The 9,495-nt window shown below is 52.7% G+C and overlaps 1 protein-coding gene across 1 annotated transcript; it reads left to right on the forward strand.

Annotated features, from left to right (window-relative positions):
- Nucleotides 1-2,280: 2,280 nt before the first annotated feature.
- Nucleotides 2,281-9,177, forward strand: LOC129713408 (phosphoglycerate mutase 2). Its single transcript, XM_055662449.1, has 3 exons — nucleotides 2,281-2,787; nucleotides 4,282-4,462; nucleotides 8,851-9,177. Exons 1-3 carry the CDS (start codon nucleotides 2,374-2,376, stop codon nucleotides 9,018-9,020), a joined length of 765 nt encoding a protein of 254 aa, XP_055518424.1. The 5' UTR covers nucleotides 2,281-2,373; the 3' UTR covers nucleotides 9,021-9,177.
- Nucleotides 9,178-9,495: the final 318 nt, after the last annotated feature.

The raw sequence follows: 9,495 nt of genomic DNA on the forward strand, positions 1-9,495 counted from the left end.
CTTGAAAACATCCAGTGAATTGACCTCCACCGCCTTCTGTGGCAGAGATATGATACGATACAACTTTATTTATCCCAGGAGGGAATTTGATCTGCCAACAGCCATCAAAACACAAAATACACAAAACACATGAAATATGAAATTAAAGTGACGAGTGGAAAGGCTTGGGGGATGTGCAAAGATTGGGGAGGGGGAGGGGTGTCAGTCTCAGTCTACTCCACAACAGAAGGGGGAGGAGTTGCCATGTTTTATTACCACAGTGAAGAAGGATCTCCTGTGAATCAGAGGCCATTAGCGATGCCTGACCTGACTCCGGATCCCATGTCTAGCCCACATTTGAATCTAAATACCTTGCACAAAAGGAAGGCTTCTAACTCACTCATCCATGCAAGCCCTGTCACAGTGAAACTATCGCTATTCACTCTGAAGAAGGGTCCCCACCCGAAACATTTTCTGTCTATTAACTCCACAGATGCTGGCTGACCTACCAAGTCCTTTGAGCAATTTGCTCGAACTATTGCTTGGATAACTTACAACTCAACAGTATGAACACTGAATCCACCATTTTCAGATAACTAATATAAACCCCCTCACCTCTTTCACCACCCCCTCCCTCCCCCAACCTTCCCTATGCCCCACCTGTACTCACACCGGTTTCTCCCCTCCCCACCCATTCCTTCCTCTGGCTTCACAATCGCACCTCTTCTATCCTAATCTCACGCCCTCTGTCTCTTCACCGCTGGCCCTTGTCACCACAGCCAGGGATGACGGAAAGGTTTCAATTTCTGGCGACATGGTGGCGCAGTGGGTAGAACTGCTGCCTCACTGCGCAAGAGACCCGGGTTCCATCTTGACCCTGGGCGCTGTCTGTGTGGAGTTAGTACGTTCTCTCTGTTTCCTCTCACATCCCAAAGACGTGTGGGTCTGTAGGTTATACCCTGCCCCTGGAGCGGTGAGCACACACGGAATAAAATAGAACTAATGCATACGGGTGATGGGCATGGACTCGCTGGGTCAAAGGCCCTGATTCCATGATGTATCTTTCAATAAATCAATCTGGCACTGGGACTACAATTGTCTAAATAGAAAAGGCAGTTTCCACAGGTGACCTGATGTTTTAGTGACCTACATGCATAGATTCCCAATCCTCCAGTCCACCGCCTCTAGGTGTTGACAGATGCAGCAACTTGTATTCCATTCTGGCCTCGGCTGCTGTCTGTGTGGAGTTTGCAGGTTCTTCACAGCGTTGCAAGGGTTTCCTCTGGGTGCTCCGGTTTGCTCCTACACTGCAAAAAACCACACCTGTAAACTACCTGGCCACCGATCACTAGTCTTAAAACCAAAGATACTAGGAGGTGGGTGAGCGGGGTCAGGGGTCGGAGTGAGCTGGTTCAGGGGGCGGGGTCGAGGAGCCATGGGGGGCGGGGATGGGTGGGGCGGGGCGAGAGTCAGGGGGCGGAGGGGCGGTACCTATGGATTCATGGGCGGGGCGATTGTCAGGGGGCGGAGTCGATGAGCCAGGGGGCGGGGCGATTGTCAGGGTCCAGGGGGCGGGGTCGATGAGCCAGGGGGCGGGGTCGAGGGGGAGCCAGGGGGCGGGGTCGAGAGGCCAGGGGGCGGGGTCGAGGGGCAGGGGGCGGGGGGTCGAGGAGCCAGGGGGCGGGGTTAGGGGGCGGGGGAACCTATAGTCAGGGAGCCAGGGGGCGGGGCGATTGTCAGGGGGCGGAGTCAGGGAGCCAGGGGGCGGGGCAGGGGAGGGGGGGGGGAGGGGTCGGCGGGGTTTAGCTGGGGGGCGGAGTCGATGGTTTAGGGGCGAGGGGGGGGCGGGAGTCAGGGGGCGGGTCGATGGGCCAGGGGGCGGGGTCGAGGGGCTGGGGGGGGGGGGGTCGGCGGGGCCAGAGCCAGGGGGCGGGGTCGATGAGGAGGGGGGGCGGGAGCTGGGGGGGCGGGGTCGAGGGGCCAGGGGGCGGGGGATGAGCCAGGGGGGCGGGGTCGATGAGCCAGGGGGGGCGGGGTCGAGGGCCAGGGGGCGAGGGGCCGGGGTCGGGATGAGCCAGGGGGGGCGGGGTGGTCGCAGGGGGGGGTGAGCCAGGGGGCGGGGTCGAGGGGCCAGGGGGCGGGGTCGATGGTTTAGGGGCCAGGGGGCGGGGTCGAGGGGCCAGGGGGGGCGGGGGTCGATGGTTTAGGGGCAGGGGGGGGTCGATGGTTTAGGGGGCGGGGTCGATGGCCAGGGGGCCAGGGGGGGTCGATGGTTTAGGGGCGGGGCGGACCGAGGGTATATATAGGGCCGCGGTGAGCTGGAGCCGCCATTCCCGGGCCTGTCGCCGTCGCCACAGCAACCGCAGCCTGCCTTGATTTCGCGGCTCCCCGGCCATGGCGTGCTACAAGCTGGTGATCGTGCGCCACGGCGAGAGCACCTGGAACCAGGAGAACCGCTTCTGCGGCTGGTTCGACGCGGAGCTGAGCGAGAAGGGGCTGTGCGAGGCGAAGCGCGGCGCCGAGGCGCTGAGGGACGCCGGCTACCAGTTCGATATTTGCTTCACGTCGGTGCTGAAGCGCGCCATCCGCACCCTGTGGCTCATCCTCGACACCACCGACCAGATGTGGCTGCCCGTCACCCGCACCTGGCGCCTCAACGAGCGGCACTACGGCGGCCTGACCGGCCTGAACAAGGCCGAGACCGCCGCCAAACACGGCGAGGCCCAGGTGAAGATCTGGCGCCGCTCCTTCGACACCCCGCCGCCCCCCATGGACGAGCAGCACCCCTACTACACCACCATCAGCAAGGTGGGTGCGGGGCGGGGGGGGGGGGGGGGGGAGGGGATGAGGGTGAGGGGGGGATGAGGGGGTAGGGATGAGGGAGGGATGAGGGGAAGGGGTGAGGGTGGGGAAGGGATGAGGGGAGGGGGGGAAGGGGGGGAAAGGGGGGGGGGGATGGGGGGGGGGTGAGGGGGGGGGGGTGAGGGGGGAAGTGAGGGGGGGAAGGGAGAGGGTGAGGGAGGGTGGGGTGGAGGGGGGGGTGAGGGGAGGGGGGAAAGAGAGGGGGGGGGGGAGGGAGGGATGAGGGTGGGGGGGGGGGAGGGGGGGGGGGGGGGGGGGGGGGGGGGGGGGGAGGGGGGGGGTGGGGGGGGGGGAGGCCCGGGAGGGAAAGGGGGGGGGGGAGGGGGAGGGGGTGAGGGGGAGGGGGAAATGGGGTAGGGGGGGGGGGGGACGTGGGGTGATGGGGGGAGGGGTAGGGGGAGGGGGGGGGAAGAGGATGAGGGAGGGTATGTGGGGGTGGAATAATGGGGAATTACCCCTGGATTGCTAGCTAGCTGGCTGGGTGTGTGGGGGTACGATGGGATTTACCCCATATCTGTGTGGGTGGGGTAGTGACACCTCTAGACTTTGTGGGTGGAGGAGAACGGGCGACCCCCCCTCTCCCCAAATGCTGGCACTTGAGCCAGTGTAGCTCGCTGCCCCTTCACAAAATGTCCGACCTCTGCCCATTGATCGTTGCACTCGTCTTCAATCGTGGAGCATATTTGTACATTTAACATCATGCACACAACTGCATCTGTGTTGTGAGCGGACGGTGCTGCAGACATTTCCTCATGTTGCAACTCTGCGTCCGCTCTGTGTCTCTCTCCGCCTCTCGCAGTGAGACGTGCAGTTCCTCACGTTGCTCTTCTGTCCACCTCACTCCTCATGTCATGGACAATTTACAGCACCGCATTCTCTGCCGTTTTGACGCATTGCCTGAAACCGGGTCGCTAGAAGTGTGCTCATGCACTAGCATTTTTTCATTTCTAGTCTTGCCTCTGTCCCCACTAACATGTTCCCTTGCGATGCTTAAACACAGGTCGTGGAAGTGTCTCAAAATTTTAACAGCAGCGTCTGTTAAAGATGCAATGAGGCTATATTTAAACACCTCACCCACTAAAATGACCATCAATATAGTCTAAAAGTTAATGCAAACAGTGATGGCTGTTTGGTTGGTTGCTTCTGTCTGGTGCCTATATTAATCTCTGAAGCTCACAAAAAAAATATGGTTTTTGCAATGCCTTTTGTGGTCAATTGCTGTATGACCTACATTATAATGTGACTGCACTTCAGAAGGTATTTAAAACATTAAAAGTATAAAACTGACAAACTGTCCTAGGAGTGCAAACTCAAAACTTTTATCCTCTGGACATCTGAATTTTCCTGAGGGGATCAATAAAGTGTTTATTATTATTATCTGTTGTGATATGCCAATTATCTTGGAGCATATTGAACTGAGCTGCAAATGTTTAATCCCAGGCTCGGCGCTATGAAGGACTAAAGTCTTGTGAGCTGCCGACCTGCGAGAGTCTTAAGGATACAATTGCACGAGCCCTGCCTTTCTGGAATGACGTGATTGCACCGCAGATCAAGGCAGGGAAGCGCGTCCTGATCGCGGCCCATGGGAACAGTCTGCGTGGTATCGTCAAGCACCTAGAGGGTAAGGGATAACCTGCGTGTGTGTGCTTGCAAAATAACCTGTGTGTGCTTGCAAAGAGCTGGTTTCAATGATAGAGATTCTTGAACTAATTTTGTACTTTTAGTAGCAATCTCGCCTTTGAGTTGGATGGTCCCACGTGTGAGATGAGTCCAGTGGACCAGGCCCTTGCTTTGATGCATCAGTGAGGGAGGACAATGCTATCTGAGGGCTGCTCAATAAATCAGTGGTTCTTTGGTGTGTATTTCCACAGAGTGAGCAGTTCTTTGTTCTGACCTTTCTTTATGCAGCAGCTTGAGCAGTAGCACGTTAGAGTCGAGTGCAAGCATCATTGTCTGAATGGTCATAAAGTTTTGGAGGCAAGATGATGCTTTACTTTGTCAGCCCCCTAAGGTGCAGCAGCTCTGCTGCAAGTGATCAATTTTTGTAGTCTTGATAATTTTGCACAGATCACCAATCATTCCAGACAGACGCAAAATGCTGGAGTAACTCAGCGGGACAGGCATCATCTCTGAATAGATGAGGGAGACTCAGTCTGAAGAAGGATCTCGACCCGAAACATCACCCATTTTTTTCTATCCAAAGATCTGCCTCCTGACACTGCTTTAGAACTTCCAGCTCACACATGCTATTGCCAGTCATTGAAATACTATGGGTCATTTACAGGCAGGGTGAGGTCCCATCGTATCAAGTATTCAGATATTATGTAGCCTTCTCTGCAGGGGCAGCTTGGGAAGGTATTGCTTACCATTGACCTTTGAAGGGCAGTGAGCTGAGCTCGGAGAGCGTTCATTCCCATCCAGGGTCAGTCAGCTTTGGAGCTACCGACAAAACCGCCAGGCAGAAGTCTTGCAGTCGCCTATCTGCTCCAGTGGTTTAATGTTCAGAGTTCAATGTGCTTGTTTGCAGTCAGCAGGAGTCTCATCAAAAGGATTTTCAGTACATGACATGGTCAATGTGAAGTCACTATTTCTCTGCTCTTTGCATAATCTGTCATTGCAAATCCTTTCTTTTAATCAACGCTTATTTAAACTGGCCCAGTCCAAGAATAAAAGATTTATTAACTGAGTTTAGTTTAGTAAATCATTTAACCAGACGTGACTTTTAAACCCTATGTGTCTAACTAATTTCACCGTTTCCTAATGACTAGATTATTTGATGTGCAAGTTCTTCTCCTAACTAATGATACATTGCCCATTACGAGTTTTACTGAGGGGAAAAGCCTCCACTGGGCTGAAACAAAATAAGAATTGCAGATGGTGGTTTACGAAAATTGACCCAAAATGCTGGAGTAATTCAGCCGGACAGGCTGCATCTCTGGAGGGAAGCAATGGGAGACGTTTTGGGTCGAGACCCCTCCAGACTTAGTCAGTTGAAGAGCCGTGGCAAACATTAGAATGCTTGACATTGTCTGCTTTTCTGACTTTTGTTGCCCACACCATATCATGAATCAGTGAATGCTGCTGAGAATCCTAGATGTAGATTTGGGTGAGGGCAGGATGCTGTCTGTGGCTGAAGTGCCTGCAAAAACTCCACATCCTGCACCCACTTGTAAAGAATGTGTGTGAGGCTCAGCACTGATGGAGCGCCCTGTGTGTGGAGCGGCAGAGCCCCTTGGGAAGGACAAGGATGCTTGGAATGTTTGATAAAATATCTTCCACTACAAGCCTTTAGCCGTTTGCTCCACATTGGAAATCCTAATGACTGGCACAGTGGTGCTGTTGCTGCCTTGTAGTGTCACTCTGCTTCTGTCCATGTGGAGTTTGCACATTCTCCTCATGACCGTGTGGGTTTTCTCCAGTTTCTTCCCACACTCCAAAGACGCACAGGTTTGTAGGTTAATTGGCTTGGTTTAATTGTAAATTATCCCTAGTGTGTGTGTAGGATAGTACCAGTATGCAGGATCGCTGGACGGTGCGGACATGGTGGGCCAAATACTGTAGCGTTGGGAGGGCAGAGGCTTGCACTGGTACTCTAGCGTTGTCAGTTATGCATCTCCACAATGTCCCCTTCGCACCAATTGCATGGTTGGGAAAACATCTGAACATGAAGCAAGGTACCAGTGGATATGGCGGATTCATATCAGCCAGGCCTCTGCTGTAACTCCCTTGCTCCTTATAATAGTACAGTGGGATATTTAGTGCCTGCCTAACAAAGTACAATTGGTCTGAGTTTGTTGTCTCGTCCGAAAGATGGTCACACTATATGCTGTACAATGCAAGTTACTCTGCTGTACAATGCAAGGGTAGGTACAGTGTACCTGTATGATGGTTCTGGGCTGACACAGGGCAGGAGGGCTAGGTACAGTGTACCTGTATGATGCAAATTACACTGGTCTGGGCTGACCCGGGGCAGGAAGGCCAGGTACAGTGTACCTGTATGATGCAAGTTACACTGGTCTGACCCAGGGCAGGAGGGCCAGGTACAGTGTACCTGTATGATGCAAGTTACTCTGGTCTGACCCAGGGCAAGAGAGCCAGGTACAGTGTACCTGCTCGGCCCAGCTGTTCTGTGGTTCCATCCCTGCATTCAGTCCTGAAGACTACGGCAAAGCTGGAGGACAGATGTGACAACGGCCCAGCCTCCATCTTGGTCCTCCACTTGCACCTGCTGTGCCCAAGTACACCATCTGATGAAGGGCTCTCACCCGAAACACCACCTATCCATGTTCGGCTGACCCGTGGAGTTACTCCAGCAATGTTTTTTTTATCAACCAGCAACTGCAGTTCGTTGTGTGTAATGTCAAAGTTTGTTCAGTTCGTATATCTTGTTTCATATGGAACGCTGTTGGGCATGGCTCATTTTTGTGAGGTGAAGTTTGATGGGCAGGGTGCTATAAATGTCACTGTAGCCTTTTCCCTCCTTCGCTCCTGACCATGCATCAGTGGATGCTAAAAATACCCAGCAGAAGCTGACAGACCAGACAGACTAGACTGTAACTGGAGAGCAGAGCCCTGCTTCATAAAGGTCAGGGCCTGTGGCAGAGAACTTTGCTGGAACTCTCTCAGCACTGGTGGGGGTTGAATTAATTGAGATTATACAGATTGATGCTTAAGACATGAGATACAGCACCAGCTATTACCAGCGATCACCCTGTACACTGGCACTATCCTACACACTAGGGACAAATTACCATTTTACTGAAGCCAATTAACCTACAAACCTGCAAGTCTTTGGGTTGTGGAAGGAAACCAGTGCACATGGAAAAAACCCACATGGTCACAGGGAGAATGTGCAAACTCCGTACAAACCATAACTGTATTCAGGATTGAACCCAGGTCTCTGGTGCTGCAAGGTAGCAACTCTAGCACTGTGCCACTGTACTGCCCTAAACTGAAAATGTAGAGAAGCCTGGGAAAGCGGCTTTTGCAGCTTCCCAAATAATTGATTTCCTGGAAGAAGATAGGAAAAGTGTGTTACCCATATCAAGTCTGGTATAAATCACTTAATTGACAAAATAATGCACATACCAACTTTGCTGCCAATACCCTCCACCTCCTTGTGCATTAGAACCGTTCTGGTATTAAATTTGCTTTATTTAACCCTGATCTCTACTGTTAACAACTAGTTTTCAGTAACATTTTAGTATTAGCCTGCACCCCACAGGCCAAAATCAGACGGGATTTTCCCATTCTGATCATGAAGCAGCCCAGACAATGGGAAAAGTTTCAACTAGGTTTCTGTTGGGGCCACAACTGGTTAATAGTCATCAGCTTGAATCAGCTCGGTGATGAACAGCAGCTGTTTTCAATGCCTTCTGAGAAGAAAGGATGTCATGAAGTTGTCTGGAATAAGCTTGGATGGGTTGGTGCTATCCCACACTGTTCCAGCTCGATTCCAATCCGCTACCTTTTGTCTTCCCACCTTCCACATATTCAGCCTTGGCACCATTGTTTGTTTACTTTACTTTCTTTCGCTTCAACCCGAGTCTGTCCCTCCAGATCACTGGCGCTCCACTGACCCCACCCCCCCCCCCCCCCCCCCCCCCCCCCCTTCACCAAGCTGTCTATCCCACTTCACCTGCCCTGCCTGCATGGCCGTCCCTCCACCTCTCTTCCTGCACATCCTTTCTGCTGCTGCTTGTTTCTTCACTCTTGATAAACCTGTTCTTACTTTCTCTCATAGCCAATGTGTGCTGGCATCCATTTCCCTGTGTGTTAGATAGATAGACAGATAGATAGCGTTCCTGCATATGATATCCTTGCTTATTGAATGGAGTGCTTTATATAATGTACGTGTTGTGTAGTAGAGATGATACAGCAGTTCATCACGTGACACATTGCTTACCTCTGTCTGGGGGCAAAGGGGATGTGGCTGCAGAGGAGGATTCTGATTGAAGTGTTGTCACAGAACATTGCATCCTCTAAGTTTGTCACCGTTGGTCTTTCCAGGGTTGTCGGATGCTGCGATCATGGAGCTGAACTTGCCGACCGGCATACCCATCGTGTACGAGCTGGATGCCAATCTGAAGCCCACCAAGCCCATGCAGTTCCTGGGAGACGAGGCGACGGTGAAGGCAGCCATGGAGGCCGTGGCAGCTCAGGGCAAGGTGAAGAAGTGAATCTGGGAGCTGAGCCTGCAACGACCTGCCTGGTACCGGCACAGATGGGCCTGGAGACAGCCGTGTCGGCAATGATAAACCATGTTTTTGTAAAGTCCTCCTGTATGCAGTTATTTATCACGAAATGTTAAATTAAATGTGAAAGTATTGGAACTATCATCTCTGTTGATCATCCAAAACACCACACTACACCTGTCAAATCACACTTGGTTGGAGGTAATGGTTTAATGTACATGTATAGTGAGTGAGTGAGTACACCCTTTGTGGTTGGAGTCTCTTCCTCGCAGCAAGGCGGGTGGGTCTGAGAAATCCTGTTTGGTTGACCATGGGTTGGGCCCAAGGTATTAATTGTATCACTAAAGTGTACGGAAGTTCATGTTCGTACACCAGGCCTTTGTGCTGTCTTGCTGATGCTACTGTATACAGTTGTTGACAAGAAGGCACACATTTATGGTGCCTGGCCCAACAAATGGCA

This window comes from Leucoraja erinacea, chromosome 35, assembly GCF_028641065.1.
Source record: "Leucoraja erinacea ecotype New England chromosome 35, Leri_hhj_1, whole genome shotgun sequence".
NCBI classification, from domain to species: Eukaryota; Metazoa; Chordata; class Chondrichthyes; order Rajiformes; family Rajidae; genus Leucoraja; species Leucoraja erinaceus.